This window comes from Prionailurus viverrinus, chromosome D1, assembly GCF_022837055.1.
Source record: "Prionailurus viverrinus isolate Anna chromosome D1, UM_Priviv_1.0, whole genome shotgun sequence".
Classification (NCBI taxonomy): domain Eukaryota; kingdom Metazoa; phylum Chordata; class Mammalia; order Carnivora; family Felidae; genus Prionailurus; species Prionailurus viverrinus.
Genome location: NC_062570.1, coordinates 115,470,638 through 115,488,419, shown reverse-complemented (window position 1 = coordinate 115,488,419; position 17,782 = coordinate 115,470,638). Strand labels below are relative to the sequence as shown.

The window sequence follows — 17,782 nt, the reverse complement described above, 5'->3', positions numbered from 1 at the left end:
ATCATCAGTTTTTCTCTGTATTTATGAGTCTGTTTCTGCTCTTTGCTTATTTGTTCATTTGCATGTTATCTTATTTTATTATTTTATTTCTTTAAAGATTTTCTTTTATTTGGGTGCCTGGGTCGCTCAGTCAGTTAGGTGTCCCACTTCGGCTCAGGTCATGATCTGGTGGTTCATGAGTTGGAGTCTGGGGTTGGGCTGTGTGCTGATGGCTCAGAGCCTGGAGCCTGCTTCGGATTCTGTGTCTCCCTCTCTCTCTGCCCCTCCCCTGCTCACGCTCTATCTCTCAAAAAATGAATAAAAAAATATTTTTTTATTTATTTTTTAAAATGTTTATTTATTTTGAGAGAGAGAGCAGGGGAGGGGCAGAGAGAGAGGGAAAGAGAGAATCCCAAGCAGGCTCTGCTCTGTCAGTACGGGGCTTGACACAAACTCTCACAAACTGTGAGATAATGACCTGAGCTGAAATCGAGAGTCAGAGGCTTACCCACCTGAGCCACCCAGGTGCCCCTCCTTTGTTTTTCAGCTGCTACATGTAAGTGAAATTGAAATCAGATGCTATTTGTCTTTCTCTGTCTGATTATTTCATTTGTATAATGCCCTCTAGATCACCCATGTTCACAGATGGCAAGATTTCTTTTTTCTTATGGCTGTGGAATGTTCCATCATCTATACACACCACATCTTCCTTATCCATTCACCTACAGATGGACACTTGGGCTACTTCCGTAACTTGGCTACTGTAAATAATGCTGCAATGAACGTAGGGGTGCATGTATCTTTTTGAATTAGTGTTTTCATTTTCTTTGGGTTAGTACCCAGTGGGATCCCAGGGGACTTACTGGATCACATGCTATTACTGTTTTAATTTTTTGAGGAATATAATAATCGCTTTTTACTTCTTAAACTATCATTACATTTCTGGGAGAAATCCCATTTGGTCTCAGTGTATACTCTTTCTGATATGTTGCTGGATTCAGAGTGCTAGAAATTCATTGAGTATTTTCCATCTATAGTCATAAGGGATATATCAGTTATATCTTAGTGCAGAGCCTGCTTCAGATCCCCTGTCTCCCTCTCTCTCTGCCTCTACCCCACTTGTGCTTTGTCTCTCTCTCTTGCTCTCTCAAAAGTGAATAAAAACATTTAAAAATTAAAAAAAAAAACTGAGCAGCTAAGACTTGTGCATGTCAGTGTAAACACCAGCCAAAACACGTAAAAGCAACAAAATGGGGGCTAAGAAGGACAAAAAAAATGACAAAAAGAATGACAGATGACAAACTGGCAGAATGTTACTGCATGAGGGCACATGGAAGCCAAGTTCTAAAGGGGTCTTGACCCAAATCAAAACTCTCAGTGGGCCCCCAGGCCGTCCCAACAGGCTGCTTCCACTCCTCAGGCCAGGAAAGGGAATAGAAGTAAACGGTGATTGGCTCATCCTTGCACTGGATCAGTGGCCTTCTGGGTAAGAGCCATCGCGTGGTGGGGCCAGCCAGGTGGGGACGTGGGCCACCAGGTCACCTGGCGGCAGAGTTGCCCACGTGAGCAGGGTTGTACAAGACCTGCCAAGTCAGAGCTCTGAGTGGGCCCAGCACCGATGCATTAGAGGATGGAGCGCAACATTCCAGATCAAACAGTTTACACTACCCCACGTCATCTACCCACCGATGCCCGACACCCATCCTTCTGCTCCCGCCCGGGATCTAGGGGCAAGCACAAAGATGTCAATGTGTTGGTCCCTGAATATGAGTCTTCTATGGTCTGATGAGTGTCCTGTAGCGAAGTGTGTTGCATTTAGCTCCTACCAACTTGTAAGAGCTGATTGTTAAATATCAAGGGATTTTTTTGTCCCAATTGTGAAACACAGTTGTTAAAATTAAATCATGTGGGAAAATTGTTAGGAACTCCAAAATCTATCGCCCCACTGAATCAATGGATAAACTGCCAAAGTCAACTGAATTTTTTTATTGTGGTAAAGTGTATATAACATAAAATGTACCTTATTTACGTTTAAAATTTTAACTTTGGTTAAGCATACGGCTAAGTGTCTCTACCTACAGGCTAATTATCCAAAATGCAGGTGAACATGGGAGGAGGCGTACCAGCAGAATCGGCAAAAACAGACTCTCTGTGAGATTTCGCTATTTTTCTCCTTCCCACTCATTGGTGCTTGGGGAAGCTGGGGCTCCGGGAGCCCGCCCTGTGCCCAGTGGCAGTCTGAGATCTTCACCTCCACCCGGGAACCAGAGCGAGCTTCCAGCTGGCGGCTCTGGGAACTTGGGGGGGTAGAGCCGCCTCATGCTAAGGCCACACGGTATGCAGGATTAAAATGCTTCCACGGGTTCAATTACATCAGCTCATCTGGAGCACAGAGGAGAGAATGTAGGAGAATTCGAGCCCCGCATGGGGCTCCGTGCTGATGGTGTAGGGCCTGCTTGGGATTCTCTCTCTCCCCATCTCTCTACCCTTCCCCTGCTCACGTGCACGCTCTCTCTCAAAATAAATGAATAAACTTAAAACCAAGAGTAGCTCCTAGGTTACGGTGACCATGGTGACAATAGTTGATTATTATTGCATAAACAAGGCAAAATGAATGATGGCAATGTTTTGAGGGATGGGAGGGAGGAGTTAGGAACACATCGTATGAGTTCCCTGCACCATCAGTGAAGTAGTACCTGTTATTTGAAGGTGGACACGGTTGCAAATGTGTAGAGGGTGCTTTCAGCTAGAAGGCTTAAAACACACTTTCCACTCCAAATCCTCTCTGCCGTAAAAGAAAGAGCAAAAGCAAAACTTGTAAGAATAAAACTTTTTAGAACTCTGGAAATTAGCAAAATGTTTGCACTATCTGGGTATGATTTAACCAAGAAAAAAACTGAATCTGGGGCACCTGGGAGGCTCAGTCGGTTAGGTGTCCAACTTCAGCTCAGGCCACAATCTCACAGTTTGTGGGTTCAAGCCCCCACATCGAGCTCTGTGCTGACAGGGCAGAGCCTGCTTGGGATTCTCTCTCCCTCTCTCTCTGCCCCTCCCATGCTAGTGCACTCTCCCTCTCCCTCTCAAAATAAATAAATAAACAAAAATAAAAGAAAATCTGAATCTTTATAAGAACAGTGAATTTTGTGGTGTTTTAACTCTCCATAATCCCGTCAACCACTCCTACCAACCCTTTGGTAACTTAAAACTGCTGACCCTAAAAATAAAACTAGCAGTATTTTACCAGCAAAATAGCAGAGAATTGCAATCTAGGACAGCTAGTTATGTCAAAACCACAAGCAAGGTGCCCTTCTTCCTCTGGGAATGCCAAGGGCCGCCCAGAGTGGGGGTGGTGGCGAGAGCTCCCCCTGCTGGCCAGGTTAGTGAGGTTGCCTTTGCCCAGTTTCACAAAATCCAACAGCCCCCAAACCTCCCAGGTGACCATAGCACCTGGAAAGAAGTCTGGAGTTTCTTTCCAGAGACTTGGCACTATTTGAGCACTGTGATGATGCCCTGGGATACACCAGTCACAGTGGTCTTCTCTTCTGGCCTAACTCAGAGTTTGCACAGTGTGAACACATTTTCTCCCTGGACATTTGTTTAAAAACTTCAGGAGCAATCAATTGTTTAACATCATGGCTGCTTGAGGCAGCACAGAGTATTAGGGGGCAGACAGTAAGGTAACCAGAGAGCTTCAGAGGAGAAGCTGGGGGACGAGATGTCTATAGGAGATCTTTTGAAAACTTCCAACAATTCTAAAGTGGGCAAAGAACTTGAACCAACACTTCTCCCCAGAAGATAAACAAATGACCAGCAAGCACATGAAAAGATATTCAGCATCACTGCTCACTAAGGAAATCCAAATCAAAACTACAATGAGATACCACCTCATACCCATTAGGATGACTTTTACCAGTAAAACTGAAAATAGCATGTGTTGATGAGGATGTGAAAGAACAAGAACTTTCATGCCCTGTGGGTGGGAATGTAAAGTGGTACCCCTGCCATTAACCCTAACATAGAGTCACCATGTGACCCAGCAGTTCCAGCCCTAGGTAATTACCCAAGAGGAAGTTTATACACCCGTGACAATGGCAGCATTATCCTAAAGGTGGAGACAACAACCCAAATGCCCAACAACAGATGAAGGGATAAACAAATCATGATACATATACCCACTGGAATATTATTCAGCATAAAAAGGGACAAATCCTGACACGTACTACAACTTGGATGGACCTCAAAAACATGATGCTCGACACAAAAGGTTGCATATTGTATGATTTCTTTTATGTGCTGTCTCTGGAACAGGCAACTCCATGGAGACCTTTCTAGCAGGTTAGTGGTTATCAGGGGATGGGAGAAAAGGGGAGTGGATACTGAATACTTAATGGGTATAAGATGTTTTTCTGGAGTTGATGAAAAGTTTTGAAACTAGAGAGAGGTGGTGGTTACACAACATTGTGAATACACTAAATGCTGCTAGATTGTTCACTTTCAAAGGTTATTGTATGTTATGTGAATTTCACCTCAATGGGGAAAAAAAAACAGAAAGAAATCAACAAAATCTCCAACATATTCCAAGGATTTTAGAAGCCAGGAACATGGGTAGGGTTATGTTCATGTTCAAGAAAGACCTGGCAGGGTTCCGCACTCTCACCTGTGTTCAAGGAGGAAGTGAAGGTAGAGACAGGCAGGCCCCAGCATGCTCCCAGGGCCCCTGACAAAGACAGGGGCCCTACTGGCTCCAGAAGTGTGAGAAATCTCTGTCCAAACATTACCTCACCACAGATTTCATCAGGGACATCTGTGGTCATAGAGGACAAAGCAAATAGACTTAACAGAATTGCTTCAGACAATAGTACCAACAGCAATAATAACAACAAAAAGGGGGAGATAGCCTCCCTGGGGAAGGGGTGAATCTGGTTTCTGAAGTTACCACATTATATTAGTTTAAAAGTCCAATTTTTGTGAAAAAGAAATAATAAAATCCAGTTTTCAACCAAAGCATCACGATAAATGCAAATAAACAAGAAACTATGGCTGATACACAGGGGGAAAAAGTAGTCAATAGAAACTGTCTCTGAGCGGGGTGCCTGGGTGGCTCAGTTAGTTAACCATCTGACTTTGGCTATAAGGTCATGATATCACAGTTTGTGGGTTTGAACCCCACATCAGGTTCTGTGATGACAACTCAGAGCCTGGAGCTTGCTTCAGATTCTGTGCCTCCCCATCTCTCTGCCCATCCCCTGCTCATGCTATCTCTCTCTCTCTAAAATAAATAAACATTAAAAAAATATTTAGGGGCACCTCAGTAGCTCAGTTGGTTAAACATCTGACTTTGGCTCAGGTCATGATCTCCCGGTTTGTGGTTTCGAGCCCTGGGTTGGGCTCTGTGCTGACAGCTCAGAGCCTGGAGTCTGCTTTGGACTCTGTGTCTCCTCTCTCTGTCCCTCCACTGCTCGCTCTCTGTCTCTCTCTCAAAATAAACACTTAAAAAATTAAAAGAAAATATTTTAAAAAAGAAAGAAACTGTCTCTGAGGAACTCCACATATTGTAATTACTAAAAAAAAGACTATAAGTCAGCTATCTGAAATCTGTTTAAAGAACTACAAGAAACCATATCAAACAAAGTAAGGTATGGGCAGGAACTCTCACCAAATAGAAAATATCAGTAAAGAGATACAAGTCATCAAAAAAGAAACAAATAGAAATTATGGAGTGGAAAAGTATCCTCCAAAATGAAAATTTCACAGAAGAGGTCAGCAGCATAATAGAGGCAGTAGACAAAGAGTCAGTGAACTTGCAAGTAAGTCAATGGAGATTATCCAGCCTGAGAAACAGGAAGAAGGAGGGAAGGAGAAAGAGAAGGAAAAGGAGAAGGAGAAGAGAAGGAGAAGGAGAAGAAAAAGGGGAGGAGGGAGGAGGAGGGGGAGGAGAAGGAGGAGGGGAAGAAGGGAGGAAGAGGGGGACAGGGCAGGAGGAGGGGAGGGGGAGGAGGAGGAGAGGGAGGAGGGGAAGAAGGAGGAGAGGGAGGGGAGGAAGAAGGAGGAGGAGGGGGGAGTAGGGGAAGGAGGAGGAGTGGGAGGAGGAGAAGAAGGAGGAGAGAGATGGGGAGGAGGAGGAGGAGAAGAAGGAAGAAGAGGAGTAGAAGGAGGAGGGGAGGAGGGAGATGGGGAGGAGAAGGAGAAAGAGGAAGAGGGGAGGATGGGGGGAAGGAGGAGGAGGAGGGAGATGGGGAGGAGGAGAAGGAGGAGGGCTCCGTAAAGCATACTAACACATGCATAAGGGTATCCCCTAAGGAAAGGAGTGATAGAAGAGAGGCAGAAGTAAGGACTGAACACTTACCAAATGCGGTAAAAAAAACATATCCAATAAGAGCAACAAGCCCACAAAGGGCAAGTGCAAAGAAATCTGGCCTGGACACAACACAATCAACTCCTGAGAGAAAAATCAGAGAATTTTGAAAGCCCCAAGAAAGAAGTAACCCATCCTGTATAAGGATCCCCAGGAAGACCAGAAGTGATGTCCCACCCAAACAACAGGGACCGGCAGGCAGTGGCATGATGCATCACAGTCAATCAAGAATTCTATGTCCAGCCAAAGTAGCCACACAAGTGAAGGAGAATTCAGACATTTCCATATAAACAAAACCAGAAAGAATTCTAGGCTAGCAGAACTGGCCTACAAAAATACTAAAAGGAGTTCTTTAGGCTGAAATTAAAGAACAGTAGACACTAACTCAAATTCACAGGAAGAAGTATAGGCATCCATAGAAGTAACTATATTTGGAAATGTAAAAAAAACGGTATAAATGTATTTTTGTTTATATATTTTTTTCTGATTTAAAAGGCACTTTCATTAAGAAACATGATAACCTCTGGGACACAGCAAAGGCGGTCATAAGAGGAAAGTATATAGCAATCCAAGCCTTTCTAAAGAAGGAAGAAAGATCTCAGATATACAACCTAACCTTACACCTTGAGGAGCTGGAAAAAGAACAGCAAATAAAACCCCAAACCAGCAGAAAACAGGAAATAATAAAGATTAGAGCCGAAATTAATGCTATCGAAACCGAAAAAACAGTAGAACAGATCAATGAAACCAGAAGCTGGTTCTTTGAAAGAATTAACAAAATTGATAAACCACTAGCCAGTTTGATCAAAAAGAAAAAGGAAAGGACCCAAATAAATAAAATCAAGAATGAAAGAAGAGAGATCACAACCAACAGAGCAGAAATAAAAACAATAATAAGGGAATATTATGAACAATTATATGCCAATAAAATGGGCAATCTGGAAGAAATGGATGAATTCCTAGAAACATATACACTACCAAAACTGAAATAGGAAGAAATAGAAAATTTGAACAGACCCATAACCAGTAAGGAAATCAAATTAGTAATCAAAAATCTGCCAAAAAAACAAGAGCCCAGGGCGAGATGGCTTTCCAGGGGAATTCTACCAAATATTTAAGGAAGAGTTAACACCAACTCTCTTGAAACTGTTCCCAAAAATAGAAACGAAAGGAAAACTTCCAAACTCTTTCTATGAAGCCAGCATTACCTTGATCCCAAAACCAGACAGAGACCCCACTAAAAAGGAGAACTATAGACCAATTTCCCTGAATGAACATGGATGCAAAATCCTCAACAAGATATTAGCCAACCGGTTCCAACAATACATTAAAAAAAATTATTCACCACAACCAAGTGGGATATATACCTTGGAATGCAGGGATGGTTCAATATCCACAAAACAATTAGCGTGATTCATCACATAAATAAAAGAAAGGACAAAAACCTCATGATCTTCTCAATAGATGCAGAGAAAGCATTTGACAAAATACAGCATCCTTTCTTTATAAAAACCCTAAGAAAGTAGGGATAGAAGGAGCATACCTCGAGATCATAAAAGCCATATATGAAAGACCCAACGCTAATATCATCCTCAATGGGGAAAAACTGAAGGCTTTCCCCCTAAGGTCAGGAACAAGACAGGGATGTCCACTCTCACCACTGTTATGCAACATAGTATTGGAAGTCTTAGACGCTGCAATCAGACAACACAAAGAAATAAAAGGTATCCAAATCGTCCAGGAGGAGGTCAAACTTTCACTCTTCGCAGATAACATTATACTCTATATGGAAAACCCAAAAGATTACACCAAAAAACTGCTAGAATTGATTAATGGGTTCAGCAAAGTTGCAGGATATAAAATCAATGCACAGAAACCTGTTGCATTCCTATACACCAACAATGAAGCGACAGAAAGAGAAATCAAGGAATCGACCCCATTTACATTTGCACCAAAAACCATAAAATACCTAGGAATAAACCTAACCAAAGAGGTGAAAAATCTATACAATGAAAACTATAGAAAGCTTATGAAAGAAATTGAAGAAGGCACAAAAAAATGGAAAAAGATTCCATGCTCCTGGATAGGAAGAACAAATATTGCTAAAATGTCAATACCACCCAAAGCAATCCACATATTCAATGCAATCCCTATCAAAATAACACCAGCATTCTTCACACAGCTAGAACAAACAATCTTAAAATTTGTATGGAACCAGAAAAGACCCCGAATAGCGAAGCAATCTTGAAAAAGAAAACCAAACCAGGAGGCATCACTGTAATCATCAAGACAGTATGGTACTGGCACAAGAACAGACACTCAGGTCAATGGAACACAATACAGAACCCAGAAACATATGGCCAACTAATCTTTAACAAAGCAGGAAAGAATATCCGGTGGAATAAAGACGGTCTGTTCAGCAAGTGGTGCTGGGAAAACTGGACAGCGACATTCAGAAGAATGAACCTGGACCACTTTCTTACACCATACACAAAAATAAACTCAAAATGGATGAAAGACCTAAATGTAAGACAGGAAGCCATCAAAATTCTAGGGGAGAAAGCAGGCAAAAACCTCTTTGATCTCGGCCACAGCAACTTCTTACTCAACACGTCTCCGGAGGCAAGGGAAACAAAAGCAAAAGTGAACTACTGAGACCTCATCAAAATAAAAAGCTTCTGCACAGCCAAGGAAACAATCAGCAAAACAAAAAGGTAACCAACAGAATGGGAGAAGATATTTGCAAATGACATATCAGATAAAGGGTTACTATCCAAAATCTATAAATAACTTATCAAACTCAACACCCAAAAAACAAATAATCCAGTGAAGAAATGGGCAAAAGACATGAATAGACACTTCTCCAAAGAAGACATCCAGATGGCCAGCCGACATATGAAAACATGCTCAACATCACTCATCATCAGGGAAATACAAATCAAAACCACAATGATATACCACCTCACACCTGTCAGAATGGCCAGCATTAACAACTCAGGCAACAACAGATGTTGACAAGGATGCGGAGAAAGAGGATCTCTTTTGCATTGTTGGTGGGAATGCAAGCTGATGCAGCCACTCTAGAAAACAGTATGGAGGTTCCTCAAAAAACTAAAAATAGAACTACCCTATGACCCAGCAATTGCACTACTAGGCATTTATCCAAGGGATACAGGTGTGCTGTTTCGAAGGGACACAGGCACCCCCATGTTTATAGCAGCACTATCGGCAATAGCCAAAGTATGGAAAGAGCCCAAATGTCCATCGACAGATGAATGGATAAAGAAGATGTGGTGTATATAGACAATGGAGTATTACTCGGCAATCAAAAAGAATGAAATCTTGCCATTGGCAACTACGTGGATGGAACTGGAGGGTATTATGCTAAGTGAAATTAGAGAAAGACAAAAATCATATGACTTCACTCATATGAGGACTTTAAGAGACAAAACCGATGAACATGAGGGAAGGGAAACAAAAAGAATATCAAAACAGGGAGGGGGACAAAACAGAAGAGACTCATAAATATGGAGAACAAACTGAGGGTTACTGAAGGGGTTGTAGGAGGGGGGATGGGCTAAATGTGTAAGGGGCACTAAGGAATCTACTCCCGAAATCATTGTTGCACTATGTGCTAACTAATTTGGATGTAAATTTTAAAAAAAGAAAAAAGAAAAGAAAAGAAACATGATAAATCTGGTGTTTATATCAGATAACATTATATGCAATGAATAAAGATATCATGTGTGTGATGAAAATGTCACAAAAGGTGGAGGACTGAATGCAGGTGGAGGGGGGTAAAAGTTTTGGATATTATTGAAATTAAGTGGGATTATTTCAAGCCAGTTTATTATAAATTAAAATGCTAATATTAATCCCCACAGCAACCACTAAGAAAGTAACTTGCAAAAAATATAGTAAAAAAAAAAGTGTGGGGGAAAGGAAATTAAAAGACAAATGATCTATTTTATACAAATAAGGCTATTACTGGGGCGCCTAGGTTGCTCAGTCGGTTAAGTGTCCGACTTCGGCTCAGGTCATGATCTCATGACTGACGGGTTTGAGCCCCACGTCGGGCTCTGTGCTGACAGCTCGGAGCCTGGAGCCTGCTTCAGATTCTGTGTCTCCCTCTCTCTCTCTGCCCCTGCCCCACTTGTGCTCTGTCTCTCTCTCCAAAATAAATAAATATTAAAAAGAAGAAAGAGGGGCGCCTGGGTGGCGCAGTCGGTTAAGCGTCCGACTTCAGCCAGGTCACGATCTCGCCGTCCGTGAGTTCGAGCCCCGCGTCGGGCTCTGGGCTGATGGCTCAGAGCCTGGAGCCTGTTTCCGATTCTGTGTCTCCCTCTCTCTCTGCCCCTCCCCCGTTCATGCTCTGTCTCTCTGTCCCAAAAATAAATAAACGTTGAAAAAAAAATTTTTTTTTTAAAAGAAGAAAGAAAGAAAGCCAACAAAACCCAAAGTGGATCGTTGAAAAGATCAACAAAATTGACAAACCTTCAGCTAGATGCACGAAGGAGAAAAAAGGCTCAGATTTCTAAAACCAGACATGCAAGTAGGGACATTACAACCGATCTCCAGGAATAAAGGAATTATGGGAACGCTATGAACAGTTGTTCACCAACAAGGTGGATAATCTAGATGAAATGGAGTCCCACGAACACACAATCTACAAACTGACTCAAAGGGACGTGGAGTACAACTCAGCAGGAAAAAGACAAATGACCCCTTTCAAAGTGGCAAAGGCTTGGAATAGACCCTTCTCCAGGGAGAACGGACAAGTGCCAGTGAGCACATGAGAAGATGTTGAGCCTGTTAAGTCACATGGTAACACAAGTAGACATCACAATGAGATGCCATTTTTCATTAGGATGAGAATTTAAGTTTGCCTTTGACTTTTGATGGATTGCCTATGATGTGTCTAGGGTGTGAGTCTCTTTGGGGTCATTCTTTGAATTTGTGTAGCTTCTTGGACATGTGGACTAATGTGGATTTTTTTCATCAAATTATGTAAGTTTTGAGCCATCCTTTCTTCAAATGCTTGCTCTGTGCTTTCTCTCGCCTCTGCCCTGGGATCCCTTCATGCCCACGTTGTACCGAAGATTCTGTCCCACAGCCTCTGAGGACCAATTCATCTGTCTTTATTATTTCTCTTTCTGTGCTTCAGGCAGGATAATCCCAACTACCTGCCTTTGTGCTCATTCATTCTTTCTCCTTATGGGTCCAATGTGCTCTCACCCCCACCGGCTGACTTTTCATGTCACTTATAGCACTTTCCAATGTCAGAATTTCCATTTGGGTCTTTTAAAAATGTTTTCTCTTTGCATAGTCTCTGTTTAGTAAAACACTATTCTCATATTTCCCTTTAACTTATTAGACAAGAGTTCTTTGGGGTTTCTCAGTCATATTTTATTCATTAAAAAAAATTTTTAGCGTTTACTTTTAAGGGAGAGAGATACAGAGCAAGTGGGAGAGGGGCAGAGAGAGAGGGAGACACAGAATCTGAAGCAGGCTCTGAGCTGTCAGCAGAGAGCCCAACGTGGGGCTCAAACTCACGAACCGTGGTATCATGACCTGAGCCAAAACTGGATGCTCAACCAACCGAGCCACCCAGGCACTGCATCTTGATATTTTAAATCTTTGTTGAGTTACCCAATGTCTCAGAGACATTGTCTCAGAGCCCCTCAGAGACAGCTTCTGCTGAATGCTTCCCTCAGCATGTAGGCCGCGTATTCATGCTTCTTTGAATATCTGGCAATTTCAGTTTGAAAACAGGACGTTTGGGGTTTTTTTTATGTTTATTTAGTTTTGAGAGACAGAGAGAGAGCACAAGCAGGGGAGGGACAGAGAGGGGTACAGAGGATCTGAAGCAGGTCGATGCTGACAGCAGGGAGCCCAACGCAGGGCTCGAACCCATGACCGTGAGATCATGACCTGAGCTGAAGTCGGAGGAGGCTCAGCTGACTGAGCCCCCCAGATGCCCCTAAAAGCAGACATTTTCAATAACATAATGTGGCAGCCCTGGATATCAGGCCCTCTGCCCAGCAGGCTTTGTGGCCCACACTCTCGTCGATGTCACAGTTGCTGTTTGTTTAGAGATGTTCTTGCACTGATTGGGGAGGCCTTTGTTTCTGTGCTGAGTGTAGACACTGAGTTTCTGTGCAGTTACTTTGGTGGTGAGCTAATGTGTGCACAAAGATTAAATGCCTGCAACCAATAAATCTCCCAGTGTTTGCCGAAGGGCTTGGGGGCTGGGGGAGACACACCTTCAATTCTCTAGCAATTCATAAGCCTTCCCTGGTTTTCACTTCCTGCTCATGCAGGACTTCAAGGTCAGCCTGAGGTGAGAAATAGTGTGTGTGTGTGTGTGTGTGTGTGTGTGTGTGTGTGTGATTAAAATTTATAATCCCTATGGAAAAGGATGTCCCGAGAGAGATGCTAAGCTAACATGGCAAAATATTAAAGAAGTGAATGGGAATGACTCACAGGTGAATGAGCACAAGGAAGACCCCAGGCCCCAACAGGAAATGCCTCTGTCACCCTCCATGTCTGCCCCGAGGCTGAGCTTTGTGCTCAGGGGGTCCGGAGTGTCCACAGCCCGGCATCCACCTGGCCACCTTGCAGAGGAGGTCTGTCCCTGGAGCTGCATCTCAGGAAGGCTGGGCAGCATTGTCTGACTCCAGGAGAACGTAAGTCACCTACCCACTGCAACCCCTTCCCCGGGACTAGCAGACCCAGTACCGGTAGGAGCCACTGGCTGTGATGGAGAGTCCGGAGGCAGGAAGGTGGCAGATGGCGTCTGTAAGGCTTTCATCGGCCTGGGCCAGTTTCCACCAGTTTCATGCAAATCAACCATTTTGGAAATCTCTGAGATGCTCACAGGCAGCTGTAACCACTGGACAGAAAAGCTGATGATTTCCAGAACAAGGTCCATGATTCCTAGAGAGCCCCACCTACAGGATGGAAATTCTCACCAGATTCTGAAATCTAACCTGAGGACGAAGAACCCCAGGTACACCGCAGGGAAGGGTCAGGGCGGCCTCAGCCTCTGTCTCAGAATCTGGGGAGAGGAAGCATGCCCCCCCCAACCCCCGCAGGGCGGCCCTCCCTTCACTGGTCCCAGGAGTCTGCAGCCGCAGCTCAGGGCGGCCACCAGACCACAGAGAAATGCCTCTGATAAACTCCCGGGGGAAAGGCTTCCAGCATGGCAGCAGGAGCTGGCATACTCGCCAGGGAAACTGCTGGTAATTGTTCAAAATAACCACATAAAACCTCTGACAACGGCCCTAAAGATAGTCAGCAAGTGAACAAAGATCTATTCGAGAACATCTATGAAAATGTAGACAGAAAGGTAAACCTGTGCCATAGCAACCAAGAGTACGCCCTCCCTCTCCTTCCCTCTCCCCACCAGGTCCTAAGGAGCAGACTTTTCTGGAGCAGCCAGGCACAGGGTTCTTTACCTGGCACTCAGCCGGAGGGAGGAGGAGGAGGAGGACTTCATGGCCTCTTATCCGGCCCAGCTGCCTGAGGCTGAGCCCCAGTTGGGTCAAGTGGGAGACTGGGGTTCCCTTCTTCTGCCCAGCTCCCAATTATGGAACAGAGGCTCTTCCTGGGGCTTGAAGCACTGATTGTCCTTGCTTTGGGTCATGAGATAGAGGCTCTCCATGCCAGGAGAGGAAGCTGCTTTCCCTCCACTGAGCACTCAGCTCCTAGATGGCTGGTGGGGGAGGGGGTCCCTCAGATAGAAGCCGACCTTTGTTCCCACCTGTAGCTCCAGGGAACAGGCTCAAAATCTCCCTGAGGAAGAGGAGCAAGCCATAAACAGACACTAAACATTAAACAAGCAAATAGCAGTCCTGGAAGGTGGGGGCTGGTACCCAGGGCTACCACCACATACTGTCGGAACTGTACTGGTTCCAACAGACACTGAGGAGGTGAGCAAAGAAACGTGAAAATATGGCCCATACCCCAGAGAGAGAGTAGGTAGCAGGGATTGCATGTGACAGAATCAAATGTTGGCTTTAACAGGAAAAGACTCAAAACAGCCCTTACAAATATCACAGAGCTAAAGGAAAGATGCTTAAGGAGGTGAAGAAAGGTGCGAGGCGACATTATACAAAACAGAGAACACCAATGAAAAGGTATAAATTATTTTTTTTAAATATGAAAAATCAGCAGCTGAAAAGGGCAGTAACTGAAGTTTAAAAATCCAACACAAACAGACGTGTGGTCTGTGGTGACGAAAAGACCCTGGAGGTTTTCTTGAGGTTTTCACTCTGGGCTTCACAACAGGAAATAAGATGCAGAAACTGGAAACCAAGATCTCGCCTTGGCTGTTTCAGAAATCGCAGCCACAGCCCCCAAACTGGAGGCACAGGTGAGAAGAGGGGCTCACTTACCAGAACCCCCCAAGGTACTGACTCCCGGGGGGACGGAGGACCAAGTCGGGGGAGTAAAACTCCTACAGCTCCAGGGGGCTGAGAAAACCACATTCTCAGAGTGAAGAGTACAGAAAAGCCCCTGATGCTTCTGGCAGGGAAGAGAACATGAACATTTAAAAAAAATTTTTTTTCAACGTTTATTTATTTCTGGGACAGAGAGAGACAGAGCATGAACGGGGGAGGGGCAGAGAGAGAGGGAGACACAGAATCGGAAACAGGCTCCAGGCTCCGAGCCATCAGCCCAGAGCCTGACGCGGGGACCGCGAGATCGTGACCTGGCTGAAGTCGGACGCTTAACCGACTACTCCACCCAGGCGCCCCATCAAGTGCACATTCTTTTTTTTTTTTTTTTTCAACGTTTATTTATTTTTGGGACAGAGAGAGACAGAGCATGAACGGGGGAGGGGCAGAGAGAGAGGGAGACACAGAATCGGAAACAGGCTCCGGGCTCCGAGCCATCAGCCCAGAGCCCGACGCGGGGCTCGAACTCCCGGACCGCGAGATCGTGGCCCGGCTGAAGTCGGACGCTTGACCGACTGCGCCACCCAGGCGCCCCGAGAACATGAACGTTTTAAAATACGCCCAGAGTATTCTGTCCTCCTTAGCAAAGACCCGGCCTCAGGAAGAGCCTAACCAACGTGGAGAAGGGAAATACCCCTCCAAGCCCTGCTGCTCCCTCCCACCTACGCGGGAAAAGAAAGGTCACAGGCGGGGGCAGCCGCCTAAAAACCTGAGAGCTGGTCACGGGGGCGGCGTGGGGGCGGGATGCCTCCCCCGCAGCAAGCACGGGCGTCCTGGGCACTGGGGCCGAGCACTGGGAGGCCGACAGCCTTGTCGGGACGTACACCGATGGGAACCCTTGTACCCGCAGCTGTGAGATAGAACCGTGCAGCCAGTAGGGAAAACACTATGAGAGTTCTTCAGATAATGAGACAGAATCCACTACTGGGCACTGAGTGAATGAAACACTCATTATTAATAGTAGCCAAATAGCGGAGGCAGTTTGAATGTCCAGCAAGTTACTACTGGATGCAAAATGTGGTATATCCATGTGACAGAGTATTAGTTGGCTTCAAAAGGAAAGAGGTAGTGACAGATGCTAAAACAAAATTCAGCTTCAAAACAATATTTGAAGTGGAAGAAGGCATTCAGAGGACCACACATTACACAAAGCCATACACATGACACTCCAGACGAGGAAAATCAAGAGAGATGCCAAAGAGATCACTGAATGCCAGGAGCTGGGAGAGGAGGAAATCAGGAAGGACTGAATGATCCATATGGGATTCGGTTTCTGTGTTACAAAAATGTTCTCTGATTAATAATGAGTAATGTTTGCACATCAAGAGTGTACAAGAAGCCACTAAATGATACCGGAAAATGGGAAAGCAGCAAGTTCTGTTATGCGTTTTACATGAATAAAAATACAAGGGGCGCCTGGGTGGCTCAGTCGGCTAAGCGTCCGACTTCGGCTCAGGTCTTGATCTCGAAGTCTGTGAGTTCGAGCCCTGCGACAGGCTCTGGGCTGACAGCTCGGAGCCTGGAGCCTGCTTCGGATTCTGTCTCCCTCGCTCTCTGCCCCTCCCCCACTCATGCTCTGTCTCTCTCTCCTTCAAAAATAAATAAAAACATTCAAAAAAATTTTAATCAAGTAATATAGAATACGAGTTACATAAATCATAGTAACAGAAAGTAAAGACGAGGTAAACACAGCCCTTTGTCCCACCATGCTCTGGTGGAAACTGACACTCAGTAGCTGGCCGACTTCCTTAGTGCCCGCCAGTTTCACCCACATGCAAAACAGGAAAGAGAAACTTCTGAGAAATTAAATGTACCCTGGAGAAGGAGGGGCCCTAAGCACCCTATCAGGGTCCAGACCACACCTGCTCCCTCTCTGCATCAGAAACTCACTTCCCAAAGCTTGTTCACCTGGGACGGCTGCTCATTCCCAAGCTGGAGATGTTAAAGGACAATAAGGTGGACATCCTGGAGGGGCCCCAGAGCTCAGCTCCCATGGCCACCACCGTGATCAACATCCAGACTGAGACGTCCGTGCCCGACCACATCGTCTGGTCCCTGTTCAACACAATCTTCATGAACTGGTGCTGCCTGGGCTTCGTGGCCTTTGCCTACTCCGTGAAGGTGGGTGTGTGTGTTGGGGGGGTTCTCCCAGAAAGTGCAGGTGAGCCTGCGGAGGTCCGCCTGCCCCGAGGGCATGTGGTGGGGGGGGGATGGGGAGTCCATGCGTGGTAGCAGTGAGGCTGCAGGAGGGGCCCGGGGATGGCCAGGAGTGGCCTTTGTCCCCAGTTCCCAAGGACATCCCTCAGACTAAGATGTGGCTCCAGGGCTCTCCCAGAAAGGACAAAGGAACTCACCAGAAGCCGCCTCTCAGTGGGAGAGGCCAGTGACTGGACCTACGCAGAGGGAGGGGGCGCCCTGGGGTCTCCAGGAGAGGCCGAGAGTCTGAAGAAGGAGCTGGAGGCCCCAGCAGGGACGGGACCCAAGGGGCACTGTCCTGCTCAGGCTCTGGGAAAGGGGGGTGGGTCCCCGACCGGGGCGAAGGGCATGTGGAGGCTGCTGTGGACGGGGACCAGCCTGGCTCTCGCCAGGACCCGCCCCTGATCCCCCTCTCCATCTCCTCTCCCCAGTCTAGGGACCGGAAGATGGTGGGTGACGTGATCGGGGCCCAGACCTATGCCTCCACCGCCAAGTGCCTGAACATCTGGGCCCTGGTCCTGGGCATCCTTCTGACCATTGGATTCATTGTTCTTCTGGTGATTGCCTACTTGACGGCCTACAGTATCATTTTAAGGGTTATGCAGAATAGCAGAGGCCACCACTAGCTGCTCATGGCAGGAGACACCAGTCCTCCAGCATCCATCGTGGCTGTGCTTCCTATGTTTCCTGGGCTGTTGTGTTGGGCCCGTCCCTCAGCACCCACCCCTGTACCCTGTGCTTGAGCAGACTTCCCTGACCACAACTGAACGCAATAAAGTACCCTTGTGTGTGA

At 45.8% G+C, this 17,782-nt stretch overlaps 1 protein-coding gene across 1 annotated transcript; it reads left to right on the top strand.

Moving 5' to 3' along the window:
* Nucleotides 1–16,645: 16,645 nt before the first annotated feature.
* On the top strand, nucleotides 16,646–17,782 carry LOC125176011 (interferon-induced transmembrane protein 1-like). Its single transcript, XM_047876722.1, has 2 exons — nucleotides 16,646–16,914; nucleotides 17,421–17,782. The coding sequence occupies exons 1-2, from the start codon at nucleotides 16,732–16,734 to the stop codon at nucleotides 17,613–17,615; spliced, it is 378 nt and encodes a 125-aa protein (XP_047732678.1). The 5' UTR covers nucleotides 16,646–16,731; the 3' UTR covers nucleotides 17,616–17,782.